The sequence below is a fragment of the Amblyraja radiata genome, chromosome 29, assembly GCF_010909765.2.
Source record: "Amblyraja radiata isolate CabotCenter1 chromosome 29, sAmbRad1.1.pri, whole genome shotgun sequence".
In the NCBI taxonomy this organism is placed as follows: Eukaryota; Metazoa; Chordata; class Chondrichthyes; order Rajiformes; family Rajidae; genus Amblyraja; species Amblyraja radiata.
In genome coordinates, this window is record NC_045984.1 from 6,049,561 (window position 1) to 6,065,216 (window position 15,656).

The 15,656-nt window shown below is 44.8% G+C and overlaps 1 protein-coding gene across 1 annotated transcript in view; it reads left to right on the top strand.

Annotated features, from left to right (window-relative positions):
* The window catches only part of apc2 (APC regulator of WNT signaling pathway 2), a 199,270-nt gene that overhangs the window by 99,600 nt on the left and 84,014 nt on the right, over positions 1 to 15,656 (top strand). The window contains exons 4-5 of the mRNA XM_033046474.1: positions 10,629 to 10,821; positions 13,810 to 13,918. Coding sequence (XP_032902365.1) covers positions 10,629 to 10,821; positions 13,810 to 13,918 — 302 coding nt within the window. The remainder of the gene's footprint in view (positions 1 to 10,628; positions 10,822 to 13,809; positions 13,919 to 15,656) is intronic.

Below are 15,656 nucleotides of genomic sequence, written 5' to 3' on the forward strand. Positions count from 1 at the left end.
TTATCTTTTTGTAATATTAAAAATTCTAAAATTTTGAAAATCTAGTTTTTAATTTTTTTGTATTGTTGGTACGATGTGCGGTCACAAAAAAGCACTGCTCCCAAATGACCAATCAGTCCTTGCCCATTCTCTCGATATACCTTTTAGACTTTAGAGATACAGCTTTGAAACTGACCCTTCAGCCCATCAAGTCAGCACCGATCAGTGATCACCCCTTACTATCCTATACACCAGGGATAATTACATTTCTCACCCCCCCCCCCCCCCACCAAAGCCAATTGACTTGCAAATCTGTCCATCTTTGGAGTTTAGTTTATAGATACAGCCCGAAACCATGCCCTTCGGCCCACTGAGTCCGCACCAACCAGCGATCCCCACACATTAACACTATCCTACACACACTGGAGACAATTTATACTTGTACCAAGCCAATTAACCAACAAATGAAACAAAAATCATAGCAAAAGGATTTGAGTATAAAAGCAGGAAGGTTCTACTGCAGTTGTACAGGGTCTTGGTGAGCCCACACCTGGAGTATTGCTTACAGTTTTGGTCTCCTAATCTGAGGAAAGACATTGTTGCCATAGAGGGTGTACAGAGAAGGTTCACCAGACTGATTCCTGGGATGGCAGGACTTTCATATGAAGAAAGACTGGATAGACTTGGTTTGTACTCGCTAGAATTTAGAAGATTGAGGGGGGATCTTATACAAACTTACAAAATTCTTAAGGGGTTGGACAGGCTAGATGCAGGAAGATTATTCCCGATGTTGGGGAAGTCCAGAACAAGGGGTCACAGTTTAAGGATGAGAGGGTAGTCTTTTAGGACCGAGATGAGAAAATTATTTTTTACACAGAGAGTGGTGAATCTGTGGAATTCTCTGCCACAGAAGGTAGTTGAGGCCAGTTCATTGGCTATATTTAAGAGGGAGTTAGATGTGGCCCTTGTGGCTAAAGGGATCAGGGGGTATGGAGAGAAGGCAGGTATGGGATACTGAGTTGGATGATCTGCCATGATCATATTAAATGGCGGTGTAGGCTCAAAGGGCCGAATGGCCTACTCCTGCACCTATTTTATATGTAAACCTGTACGTCTTTGGAGTGTAGGAGGAAACCGAAGATCTCGGAGAAAACCCACGCAATCACGGGGAGAACGTACAAACTCCATACAGCCAGCACCCGTAGTCGGGATCGAACTCTTGTCTCTGGCGTCGCAAGCGCTCTATGGCAGCAACTCTGCCACTGTGCCGCCCTATAACCTGTGGGAGCAAACCGGAAAACCCAGAGAAAACCCACATGGTCATGGGGGAGAACGTATAAACTCCGTACAGACAGCACCCGTAGTCAGGATTGAACCCGTGTCTCTGGCACTGTAAGGCAGCAACTCTACCGCTGTGCCACCCCATAACGTACTACTGTGTGTTCCAATACCAATTACATTATCTCTGGTTTTCAGTGCCTGCACTTTATTTCTCAAGGAATGTAAGCTAGTTACCAGCTTAAGCAAACATATTAATATACTTATGGAGCCGCTAGCTGAAGAAAATTAGTCAATGTCCTTGCTTACAGTGGAACCAATTGCAGAATATTAGATTATGTGGGTATATTATGCATGGAAATATCTCATCTGATCTAATATATTGATATATTTCTATTTGACATGAACCTAAACTAATCCTGTAAACTCTGCTCACAGTTTTTCACTGCATCTACTTGACACAGATTAAATATATCCCTGCAACTGTAGTGGAGCACAAAATAGGCTTCATGTGTTCAATTCAGAGTGTAACCTCAATGGTTAAAACTTTAGGTACGGATCATGGAGTCATAGAGCCATGCAGTAGGGAAAAGGGCCCTTCGGCCCAACTCATCCATGCTAACCAAGATGACCCATCCAAAGCTAGTCCCATTTAAGGTCATCTCATAAGGAATTAGGCCATTCACCATTCAACCATGGCTGATCTATCTCTCCCTCCTAACCCCATTCTCCTGCCTTCTCACCATATCCTCTGACACCCGTACTAATCAAGAATCTATCTCTGCTTTAAAAATATTCACTGATGGCCTCCACAGATTCACCACCCTCTGACTAAAGATATTTCTCCTCATCTCCTTCCTAAAAGAACGTCCTTTAATTCTGAGGCTATGACCTCTGGTCTTAGACTCTCCCACTGGTGGAAACATCCTCTCCACATCCACTCTATCCAAGCCTTTCACTATTCTGTATGTTCCATTGAGGTCTCCCCTCATTCTTCTAAATTCCAGCGAGTACAGGCCCAGTGCCGACAAACGCTCATCATAGGTTAACCTACTAATTCCTGGGATCATTCTTGTAAACCTCCTCTGGACCCTCTCCAGAGCCAGCACATCCTTTCCAGGGCTCTCGCTTAACTTTTTTTCCCTGTTGCCAGCCGGGCAACCGTGGCAGCTTTTTAGGTTGTCAAATGACAGTTTAGGTGGTCATTTAAGATGGCTTGCATGACGCGTGCTCGGACGAAGTGCGCAGTTACCAGTCGGAATTATGCATTCACATATTATTTCTGCTTCAAATAAAGTCACAAACTAACATATTCACCAATCAAGACATGATATATACCACAATGACATGCAGCAAAATTATAATACGGTATCTCAACTCTTTTTACACATTGCAATTTTTATTATTTCTTTCCACTTCCAAACAAAAATGTGGTTGGATTATTCAGCGTATTATCAACCTGTGTCAATAAATCCTGGACCTTGATAACAAATATGCTTAACCATGCACACTACAAGAATGTTTTTTGTGAAGGATCGAACATTATCATGACATGGCCATAGCATGGGTCGTTATTGCTATTGGTACAGGAACACTCTCGCTTCCCACATAATTTATCCACAACAAAATATACAGGTTGCAAGGAATTTTCTAAAGGCATTTTATGATAATAGCTGACAAAACTGACTATACCCATCTGACATTAACTAACAAGAGATGGCCAAAGGACATAAATGCAGCAAATGTTTGGTAATATATTTAAAGGTGTCAAGACGCCACATTACCAGACATTCAGATTAGATGTATGTGGGAATGAAGATACCCAGTTTGTAAGCACCTTTTTAAAAAAAATTGTTGATAAGTTGGTTGGAGTAGGTAAAATTATGAGGGGAGAGCGCGGGGGATGTCAGTGGGGTTGAATGGGGGGGGGGGGGGGATCTGTGCAGGATGGATGGGAGGAGCACTGCAGGATGAAGGGGTGAGCAGTGCAGGATGGATGGGAAGGTGGTCAGTACAGGATGAATTTGGGGACCAGTGTAGGATTGATGGGGAGTGGCAGGAGAATCAATGCGAGGTGGCTAGGGAGATCAGTGCAGGATAAATAGATGGGGGGGGGGGGGGGAGTGGGGAGCACAGGGGATGTCAGTGAGGACTGAATAGAGACAGGAATGAGGATCAGTGCGGGATGAAGAGGAGGGCTCTCAGGATAAGGGGAGTGGAGGGGGGCGTATGGGAGAGAGAGATAGAGGGGAAGGGGCAGAGGAGGTGGGAAGGAAGGCCAGCGCTCCTCGGCCAACACCTGTCAGGCACAGAAACCGCAACCAAAATATGGAGGGGACCGCGGACAGAATATCTTGGCGGCCGCGCGCGCATGCGCACACTCACACACACGCGAGGTTTCGGAGGCTTCTGTGAACGGTAATTTCAGCTCAATCCAGCGCTAAATGCAGCTCAACTCTGCCTGTCTCACCTACAGCCCCGTCTCGATCCAGACAGGGCTGCTGGTTAACCTGGCGGGACAGGCAGAGCTGAGCTGGGTTTAACGCCGGCTGTGGGCCTGGGGGCGCCGCGCCCGTCTGACTCCCGACGCCTCTGGCCACCCCCGGGAGGCGGGGCGGGGCGGTGGGGCTCTCGGGTGGGGGACGGGGATGGTCCAGCGACTGCAGCGCCGGAGACCGGGATCGATCCTGGCTGCGGTGCAGGTCTGCCGAGAGTGTTTTGGTTCGTCTCCCTCCTCCAATCCCCCCCCCCTACCCCTACCCCTACTCTACCTCCGCCTCTGGCCGACACCTCCCTCCTCCAAGGGTCTGGCGGAGTGGCAGCAGCTGCCGCTAACATGCCGGGCGGGGCGGGGTGCGGGAGGAGGAGGAGATGGAGCCGTCGCCGCTGCTGCCCGTCTTTAGCTCCGACCCTCCATCACGCCACACTTAGTAGCAATGTTACAAAATTTTGAGATTTTAAAAATCAGGTCTGTAATTTATCCCATCAGATAAAGCATAAAAATAAGTTTAATTTGACACCTAATTCACTTTCATATCTCAAGTATTTAAAAAGTTATGGCCATTTTCATACTCGGAAATGAGCATCTTGTTCCCTATTGATTTTCTATGGACATAACAAAAAAGTTGTGATCGTGAACAGTCAAAAGCCCATAACTTTCTTAAAAATTAAGAGAACTGAATGAAATTTTCAGTTATCATAGATTGAAGCATTCTGAAACAAATATAAAATAATCTTACTTGGATGACCTGAAATTAAAGCATATAATTAGTTAGTTACCTAATTGTAGCTAATTTCAGACTTCAATTACTAGATCTAAACATCTATCCATTTCTTAATAAATGATTAACATTTTTAAATAGCCTAAATGTCCAAATAATATTCACAAATAATTCACAATAAAACATGATTTTTAAATCTCATTTACATTAATTTATAGGCCAAATGGAAGGAATTCAGTGTTCAATTGCTGTAAATAAATGCCCATTTAAATCAGCTTTCCAGTGGGTCCCTGTGGAACGCGCTGGTTTAGAACGTTCACATTGCGGTAGATTTGTGCCCTCAAATGCCCAGAAAAATACTGCGCGATACAATGGGCCCAAAATGAGCTACTCGCAATATTAAACTTTGTATAACGGGATCTTTAGAAGCCCTTTTTAATGTAAAAATATACAACCTTCCTTCAGTTGTCTGCTTTATGAGACCCTGCGGTTGCTGGCGGTCGCGGGTTTAGAGATTGATTTTTAAACTACTATAACTATTATTCAAGGCCTTTAAACCTAATAATAGCTTTTGCGACGGGGTCTTCCAGCGATTTTTCGTTAATAATTAACTAGGCTGAACATCTTCGATTTGAACAGCCTAGAGAAAATCGCGTTTTAAACCCGCCCCCTCTAAACGGCGCCAAAATCGCGCACACCCGCAGCGACAGATTTTCAAAGACGCTTCAGGTAGGCTTTGCAACATACCTACACTTAGCATCTTTCCCACAACCGTCGCCGACACAAAACGTCACGTGCCTTTTCTCCAGAGGTGCTGCCGGGCAACCGTGAATATCGAGCCCTGCTTTCTCAGATATAGTTCCCAAAATTGCTCACAATTAGCTTGCTTCCAGCTGATATCCCTCCTAACCTTTCCTATCCATGTACTTGCCCAAATGTTTATAAAATGTTGTTATTGTACCTGCCTCAACTATTTCCTCTGGCAGCTCACTCCATTTGCCCACTGAAACGTTTTCATTGTGTGGAAAAGGTTTCCCCTTGGGTTCCTAATAAATCTTTTCCTTTACACCTTAAACCTATGCCCTCTGCTTCTTGACCCCCCCCCCCCCCCTTGCCTTGGAAAAAGACTGTGCATTCGCCCTAAAGGGCCTGTCCCACTGTACGAGGTAATTCAAGAGCTCTCCCGAGTTTAAAAAAAAATCAAACTCGTGGTAAGCACGTAGAATGTACGTAGCGGGTACGTCAGAGCTCAGGACGTCCCTAAGCGGCTCGTAACGCTGACGGCAGGTGACTCGGAAAACGCGGTAAGCTCGTGAAGACTCGTGAAGATTTTTCAACATGTTGAAAAATGTCCACGAGAGCCCCGGGTACCTACGAGCAGCTATTACCGTAATTCTCCAAGTTTGAATCAGGGGAAACTCGGGAGAACTCTTGAATTACCTCGTACAGTGGGACAGGCCCTTAATTCACTCACAGGATTTTATACAGCTCTTTAAGATCGCCCCTCATTCTCCTGTGCTCCAAGGAATAAAGTCGCTGCCTACCCAACCTCTCCCTATAGCTCAGGCCCTCAGTCCTGGCAACATCATCATAAATCTTCTCTGCATCTTTTCAATCTTAATAGCATCTTTCCTATTGCAGGGTGACCCAAAACTGTATGCAATAAGTGTGGCCTCACTAATATCTTGTGTAACTGTAACATAAAATTCCTCTTTCATTTTAATTTCCTTGACTGATGATGTCCAGCATGTCAAAAGTCTTCTTTACTATCTTCCAATTTCCCTCTGGGGATGAATAAAGTTTTATCGTATTGTTATCTACCAGTGAGGCCACTGTCAGTACTTGCACTCCTAGCTCCCTTTGCTCCATAACACTCTCCAGGGCCCTAACATTCGCTGTGAAGGTCCTGCCCTGGTTTGACTTCCCAAAGTGCAACACCTCACACTTATCTGCATGAAACTCCTTTAACCATTCCCCTGCCCACTTGCCCAGCTGATCAAGATCCCGCAGCAATTCTTGACAATCATCTTCACTGTCTACGATATGCCCTCATTCTTCTAAACCAGCGAGTACAGGCCCAGTGCTGACAAACGTTCATCACAGGTTGACCTATAAAATCCTGGGATCATTCTCGTAAATCTCCTCTAGACCCTCTCCAGAGCCAGCACATCCTTCCTCAGATATGGTGCCCAAAATTGCTCACAATTAGCTTGCTTCCAGCTGATATCCCTCTGAACATTTCCTATCCATGTACCTGCCCTAATGTTTATAAAATGTTGTTATTCATGCCGTGTACATTCTCATCCACATTATTGATATAAATGATAAACTGCAAATGCACTGATCCCTGAGGCACTCCACTTAGTTACAGGCCTCCAGTCTGAAGAGCAACATACCAACACCACACTCTGTGTCCTATCATTAAGCCAATTCTGTATCCAATTAGCTGTCTCTCTCTGGATCCCACGTGATCCAATAGTCTCAAAATGATGGAGTTACACAGCAGCGGGACAGGCAGCATCTCTGGATAGACTTTTTGGGTCGAGACCCTTCTTCAGACTGAATCGGGGAAAGGGAGATACAGAGATAAGGAAATGTAAGGTGTGAAAACGAGACAAGGGAGGTGGGGATCAAAGAAAACGTAGTATAGATCATTGTGTAAGAAGGAACTGCAGATGCTGGTTTAAACCAAAGATAGACGAAAAAAGCTGAAGTAAGAGCGGGACAGGCAGGAATTCCTTCTCTCCAGAGATGCTGCCTGTCCCGCTGAGTTACTCCAACTTTTTGTGTCTTACCTTCAGAATAGATCATTGTTAGCTAGGAGAAGGTAACAACAAAGCAAACAGAGATAAAATGTAAACAAGGACAGTCAGAAGGGGGAGGGATGGAGAGAGAGGGAAAAGTTACTTACTGCTACTTTGTCTACTTTGCCACATCAGTTAACCGTGAGGTATGTTGGCTTATCTGTCTCAGCCAGGGCTCCTGCAATTTCTTGGCCCGTTCTATCCTGTACACTAGGGACAATTAACCAAAGCCAATTAACCGGCAAACCTGTAGATAGACACAAACTGGAGTAACTCAGCCGGACAGGCAGCATCTCGGGAGATAAGTTTCGGGTCGAGACCCTTCTTCAACCTGCACGCTTTTGGAATGTGGAAGGAAACCACAGCACCCAGAAAAAACCCACAGGGAGAATGTACAAACTCTGTACAGACAGCAACCGTAGTCAGGATTGAACCCGGGGCTCTGGTGCTTGTAAGGCAGCGACTCTAGCCCCACGCCACTGTGCTGCCCCCAAAATACAAGGAGGCCACAGGCACCACTAGAGATGCAGATTTATAGAGTCATACTGAACTGAACCAGGCCCTTCAGCCCAACTAGTTCATGCCTATCAAATTGCTCCAACCAATCTGGTCCCATTTACCCATGCCTGGCCCATATCCCACTAAACCTTTCCTATCCATGTACTTGTCCAAGTGTCTTTATAATGCTGTTATAGTGGCTGCCTCAACTTCCTCCACTGGCAGCTTATCCATACACCCACCACCTTGGGTGAGGATAAAATATCTTGTTTTTTCTGCGCAGTCGCCTTATAAGGTCATAAGTGATTGGAGTAGAATTAGGCCAATTGGCCCATCAAGTCTACTCCACCATTCAATCATGGCTGATCCCATCTAACCACATTCTCCTGCCTTCTCCCCATAATCTCTGACGCCTGTACTAATCAAGAATCTATCTATCTCTGCCTTAAAAATATTCACTATTAAAATTGTATGTGTAGTTTATGTACAATTCATTTTTCTGTGTTAGTCTGAGTTTATGTGGCCTGTGATGCTGCCGCATGCAAGATTTGTCATTGTACCTGCACCTCACCCCTACTGATGCATCTGACAATAAGCTTGTCTTGAACTTGCAAGTGCGTCATTCACTGAGTTGATGATCCGTCAATATGCTTCAGTAAAAGTCCCTGGGAATAGCCGGCCTTCCTCAATGTCCTCTTACGCAGCTGCACACACAGGGCGAACCCAGGCTAACATATGATAAGTGCTTGAAGGCCCTGGGCCTGTGCTTAAGTTTAGAAGAATGAGGGGAGACCTCGTTGAAACTCGCCGAATAGTGAAAGTCGTGGATGTGGAGAGGATGCTTCCACTTGTGGGAGTGTCTAGGACCAGAGACCATATCCTGGGAATAAAAAGATGTAGAAAGGAGATGAGAAGGAACTTCTTTATTCAGAGGGTGGTGAACCTGTGGAATCCATTGCCACAGACGGCCATGGAGACCAAGTCAATGGATATTTTTAGGCAGAGGTAGACAGATTCTTGATTAGTACGGGTGTCTGGAGATATGAGGAGAAAGCAAGAGATCGGGGTTGAGAGTGAAACATTGATCAGCCATGTTTGAATGGAGGAGTAGAGTTGATGGGCCGAATGGCCTAATACTGCCCCTGGAACTGATGAACTTTGCAAGGAAAATTGTACCCTTTTCCAGACGATTATCTCATGTTCATTAGGAACAGAATTGCGCCATTCGGCTCATCGTGTCTACTCTGCCATCCAATCATGGCTGATCCATGTTCCCCCCTCAACCCCATTCTCCTGCCTTCTCCACATGACCTTTGACACCATTACTAATCAAGAACCTGCTGATCTCCGCTTTCGAAATACCCAATCACAGTCTCCACAGCCGCCTGTGGCAATGAATTCCACAGATTCACCACCTTCTGGCAAAATAAGTTCCTCTTCATCTCCTTTCTGAAGGTACGTTCTTATATTCTTTAATACCTCAACCTCACCCCAGTGATCTCAAGTGCTGGGAGCGAGTCTCTGGCTGTGCAGGAAGAATCTGATAAGAATCAATGGCTTCTTGATGAGCATCTTTCCATCCTCTGCACATCCATGGGACTACCTCAAAGCCTCGTAGATGCCACCATCGTATCTGCCTGCACCATTACCCCTGTCAGAGTGTCAAACGCACCCACGTCCTTCTGTGTGTAAAGTAAAATATCCCCCACATCTCATAAGGTCATAAGGAATGGGAATATAATTAGGCCATTTGGCCCATCAAGTCTACTCCGCCATTCAATCATGGCTGATCTCCCTCTCCCTCCTAACCCCATTCTCCTGCCTTCTCCCCATAACCTCAGACACCTGTACTAATCAAGAGTCTATCTATGCCTTAAAAATATCCACTGACTTGGCCTCAACAGCTTTCCTAAAAGAGCATCCTTTAATTCTGAGGCTATGACCTCTAGTTCTAGACTCTCCCTCCTTTAAGATTTGGTCCTCTCAACTTAAAGCTATGCCCACGAGTCTTTGACATTCCCACCCTGGGGAATAGACTTTAGACATTTACAGAGTGGCAACAGGATCTTTGGCCCATGTAGTCCATGCCGACCAACGATGTTTCTCCGCCCCCCCCCCCCCCCATATACTAGCACCCCTACACACTAGGGACAATCTACAATTGTTAACAACAAAAGCTTTCCGCGGTACACGTGACAATAAACTAAACGGAACAATTTCACAGAAGGCAATTAACCTACAAACCTGTACGTCTTTGGAGTGTGGGAACCAGAGCATTCGTAGAAAGCCCACGCGGTCACGGGGAGAACGTACAAACTCCGTACAGACAGCAACCGTAGTCAGGATCGAACCCGGGTTTCTGATGCCGTAAGGAAGCAACTCTACCCGCTCAAGAAGAAATCATGCAGGAAATATTTTACGAATTCCTTAGGAACACTGGAAGGAGTAGACATCAGGTGAAGCTTTTAACTGGAGAGTAGTTCAATTATTGATAGTTGATTGATTAATAAGAAAAATTATGGGTTGGGTATTGGAGAGATATATAACTTATTAATGTTGGAAGGAACTGCAGATGCTGGTTTTCACACCTTACCCTTCTTTATCTCTCTGTCACCCTCTCCCCTGATTCTCGGTCTGAAGACGGGTCTTGACCCGAATCGTCACCCATTCCTTCTCTCCAGAGATGCTGCCTGTCCCGCTGAGTTACTCCAGCATTTTGTGTCTCTCCTAAGAATTTATTGATAGTGGCTTGATTGATAGTTTGAGCTCCAAGTTTGTAAATATATTTAAGCTCATCAATCTACACACTAGGTTTCAAGGTCAAATATTTCTCTGTTCTCTTGTGTAGAGCTGAACACCGATATTGCCAGTCTGTGCGACAACAAGTGGCAATCGAACATGGTATGCACGGGACCCGGCAGATTTACACTGGACCAGACGTTTGAGAGAAATCAGGTGCACCCTACAACTCTGCTGGCCCAAGACTACGTGCCTGGGACACACAGGCGATTGGAGCACCTGGAGGAACTCAACGAAGAAAGGTAACTGGCTTAAATGATCTCAAAGCTGCACAACTCTCTTAGATCCATAATCCAAGATGGCGCCCAAGACAGGCGACCCTTTGAGCGCTGGTCCAAAAAATGGATCTGCAATCATTCATTATGATCGCTTCACTCTTCCAAACGTCCACTCCACCAGCTGCATTTCTTTCTCTGTCTAGAGGTATCTATTTACTGTGGTCGGCTTGATTGTAATAATGTATAGTCTTTCCGCTGACTGGATAGCAAGCAACAAAAAAAGTTTTTCACTGTACCTCAGCACACGTGACACTAAACTGAATTAATCTAAACTAAACTATGGAAATTCCACCTGAATGTCCGACTAGTTGTCGAAAATGAAACCACAGTTGGAGACTCTTTAGCTGAGTGAAACGGCCTCTCAATATTTACCCTATCAAACCCTTTGAGGATGTTAGATGCTTCAGTGTAATCTGTTCTTGTGTTTCCAAACCCCCGACAATATAGTTTAGGAACGAACTGCAGATACTGATTTACAATGAAGATAAACACAAAATGCTGGAGTAACTCAGCGGGTCAGGCAGCATCTCTAGAGAAAAGGAGTAGTGTTGTGTATGAGAATATGATTTGCATATTTGAATGATTTGCGTGATTGTACGCATGTGCGGGGGGACTCAAGATGGCGATAACAATACAACAAGTATGTTAACTACTGGTGTGTTCCGAATGAGGGAACAGCCAAAATGGAGGTTTACTATTAATGATCTGGAGTGGAATGTCTGAAAAGAGGGAGATTCAATGACAAAGGCTGAAAAAGTGGAGCAATGGGGAGGTGGAGAAGAGTGCCAATTGGTGTCAAGTCAACTTCAATATTCGGGAGGGAATTAATTAAACAGGAAGAAAATATTCATGGGTTTGAGGAATCAGTTGGGACGAAGGGCAAAAAAATCACCCACTTTGGCTCCATGTTTTACAAAGATTGCGTGGTTTAAAATGGGTGTCTGAATACTTAAGATAAATAAATGGACCTAGGGATATAATATAGGAGAATAAAATATTTACAATCGATGCATTAGTATGGATATCTTCACACCAAAAGGGCTAAATGTTCAGAGTAACGTTTGGAATGTTCAGAATGATTCGACAAGGAAGGGATGTGACTATAAGGGATTTATATGCAATCTCTCATGCTTTGTGACTGTGGGTATAGCCTACCAGGGTGAAGACCACTCCCATACACTCCTGCTCTGTGCCAGTAACCAAATATCTGTAATGAGGGGCTCTTGAAAATGAGGATCAGTTTAATAAAGAGATTAATGAGGAGTGAGTCTCGAATGGCAGGTTGCTAACATACACACACACACACACACACACACACACACACACACACACACACACATACATATATATATATATATATATATGTGTGTGTGTGTGCACACGTATGAATGTGTGTGTGTGTATATGTATATACTATATATATATGTGTGTGTGTATATATCTCTACATATCTACATAGATCTATAGATATGCGCGCACACACATATATATGCACCTGGGTATATATATATGTGCACACATGCATACACAACACCTGAGGAGCATTTCTCGTGAAGTAAATTCCTCCACTTATTCTGTGAGAATAGGAAGTTTGTTTCAATCCAAGGCTGTTAAACCATCAAACACTAACACCCAATTTCATGTTATTGATTTTATCTTTCATTGGACAGGATGAAAACACTTGCCGTAAAATCAGAATCATATTTTAATGGGGGTGACATTGGAATGGGCGAATTATATTTGTAAGCAGTTTCTTCCCGTCTCATTGTCTGAAGACAATAAAACAAGGATATTAAACAGCTCTGCTGATGCATGTCTCCTATTGGCTCTATGCTCAAGTCTGTTGTTCACTGTAGACGCTGTTCAAGGTGCAGTGATAGTGGAGCTTTGGTCAGATGTGGGCGGCACAGTGGCACAGCGGTGGAGTTGCTGCCTTACAGCACCAGAGACCCTCATGAGCTACTATCTACCTCAACGGTGACCATCGCACAACCTTTAATTAGACTTACAGGCGTACATGTTTGTAGGTTAATTGGCTTGGTAAATGTAAAAATTGTCCCTAGTGGGTGTAGGATAATGTTAATGTGCGGGGATTGCTGTTTGGCGCGGACCGGGTGGGCCAAAGGGCCTGTTTCCGTGCTGTATCTCTAAACTAAACTTTACTCGACTTTAACTTGGATTAAACATTACCCCCTTTAGCGTGTATCTTTAGTTTAGTCTTTAGTTTAGTTTAGAGATACAGCGTGGAAACAGACTCTTCGCCCCTCGGTCCGCGACGTGCAGTTATCCCCGCACACTAACATTATCTATCCTACACACGCTAGGGACAATTTATAATTTTACCAAGCTAATTAGCTTACAAACCTGTACCTCTTTGGAGTGTGGGAGCAAACTGGAGAAACCCCACACGGGTGCTCCGGTTTCCTTCCATGTTCTAAAGACATGCGGAATGCAGGATAATTGGCTACTATACGTTGCTCCTAGTGTGTAGGACGTGGATGTGAAAGTGGGATAATATAGAACAATCCTGTGAATGGGCGATCGATGGCTGGCGACAACTCGGTGGGCCGAAGAGGCTGTTTCCACGTTGTATCTCCAAACTAAACAAAAACTTTGCTGGTTTAGAATGAAAACACTGTAAAATCAAAATTGCATTTTAAAGGGGGTGACATTGGAATGAGGAAATTATACTTGTAAGCGGTTTTCCTAATAATAACAATGGGATACCCGCCAGATTAAGTGGTGTCAAAGTTTGCGGGGAGAAGGCAGAAAAATGGGGTTGAGAGGGAAAGATCGATCAGCCGTGATTGAATGGCGGAGTAGACTCGATGGGCCGAATGGCCCAATTCTGCCCCTATGTCTTATCAACATAAACCGCTATGTCTTAGGAACTTAATTCTGCCCCTATGTCTTATGAACATCTTATATCTTCTTATGTCTGTTCTTCCCTAGGGCACTGCTTCTTTCCGAGATTGAAAAGGAAGAGAAAGAGAAGGCATTTTATTGCGCGCAGATCCATAATCTTGGCAAGCGAGCGGATGAGATGTTACAAATCAGAAGCGTAAGTACATCAGCATCTGAAAGCCCAGCCTGTGAATCTTGGTTCACACCCATCTCCAAAGACACTTCCACAGAACCATGGAGATTTAAGGGGCAGATAAGTCCACTTTATCCCGTCACTGCCAAAGAGTTATTAAATTGAAAGGCAGAACGGTTATTGAAAGATTTAAAGATACAGCAAGGAAACAGGCCCTTCAGCCCACCGAGTCCATGCCGACCATCGATCACACTGGTTCTATGTTATCCCACTAATCTCATTCACTCCCTACACACCAAGGGCAATTTACAGAGGGCCAATTAACCTACAACCCTGAAGACACAAAATGCTGGAGGAACTCGGTGGGACAGGCAGCATGTTCAAGAAGGAACTGCAGATGCTGGAAAATCTAAGGTAGACAAAAGTACTGGAGAAACTCAGTGGGTGAGGCAGCATCTATGGAGCGAACAAAATTGGCAACGTTTCGGGCCGAAACCCTTTTTCAGACAGCATCTCTGGAGAGAAGGAACGGGTGACGTTTCGGGTCGAGACCCTTCTTCAGACTCTGAAGAAGGGTCTCAACCCGAAACATCTTCAGGGTCTGAAGAAGGGTCTCGACCTGAAACGTCACCCATTCCTTCTCTCCAGAGATGCTGCCTGTCTCGCTGAGTTCCTCCAGCATTTTGTGTCTTATCTTCGTTTTAAACCAGCATCTGCAGTTCCCTCCTACACATAACCTATAACCCTGCACGTCTTTGGGAAATAGGGAACCGGAGGGTCTGGAGGAAACCCATGCAGTGACAGGGAGAACTTGCAAACTCCACACAGGCAGCATCAGAGGTCGGGATCAAACCGGGGTCTCTGGCGCTACCAGCTGCACCACTGTGACGCGTTTAAATCTAAACTCGCGTTCCATCACTTCAATCACCACTTTGAAGATTTCGTGATCAATTGTAACTTCTCAGACTCTATCATTAGGTGTACCTGCTGACTACTTGAAAATTTACTAAGGGTTGGTATGGGCCTAAAGACCAATCAAGGCACAATGTTCTCGGATAATATGTAATTTTCCAGCCAAAATGATAATAATATTTTAGTGTTAGCTTACTGTTTTTTTTAATCCACCTCTGAGGGTCATGATTGAATGTTAGTATTAGTTCATAAATGATAGCAGAATTAGTCCATTCGGCCCATCAAGTCTACGCCATTCAATCATGGATGATCCCTCTCAACCCCCTTTCCCTCTCAACTCCACATAACCCCTGACACCCGTACTAATCAAGAATCTATCTATCTATCTCTGGCATAAAAATATCCATTGACTTGGCCTCCACAGCCGTCTGTGACAATTAATTCTACAGATTCACCACCCTATGACGAAAGAAATTCCTCCCCGCCTCCTTCCAAAAGGTGCGTCCTTTTATTCTGAGGCTATGACCCTAGACTCTCCCACTAGTGGAAACATCCTCCCAACATCCACTCTATCCAGGCCTACACAACAAATCTGTCACCATTCTGAGCACGGGAGACACAACTTTAATCCGCGTCAGACAGCAGGGGGCAGCACAGTGGTGCAGCGGTAGAGTTGCTGCCTTACGGCGCCAGAGTCACGGGTTCGATCCTGACGTTCGGTACTGCTGCAGGGAGAAGGCAGGAGAATGGGGATAAGAGAATGGTGTAGTAGACTCGATGGGCTGAATGGCCTAATTCTGCTCCTATGTCTTGCGGTCTTACCGATTGGACAAAGTCAAAATTTAGCCCA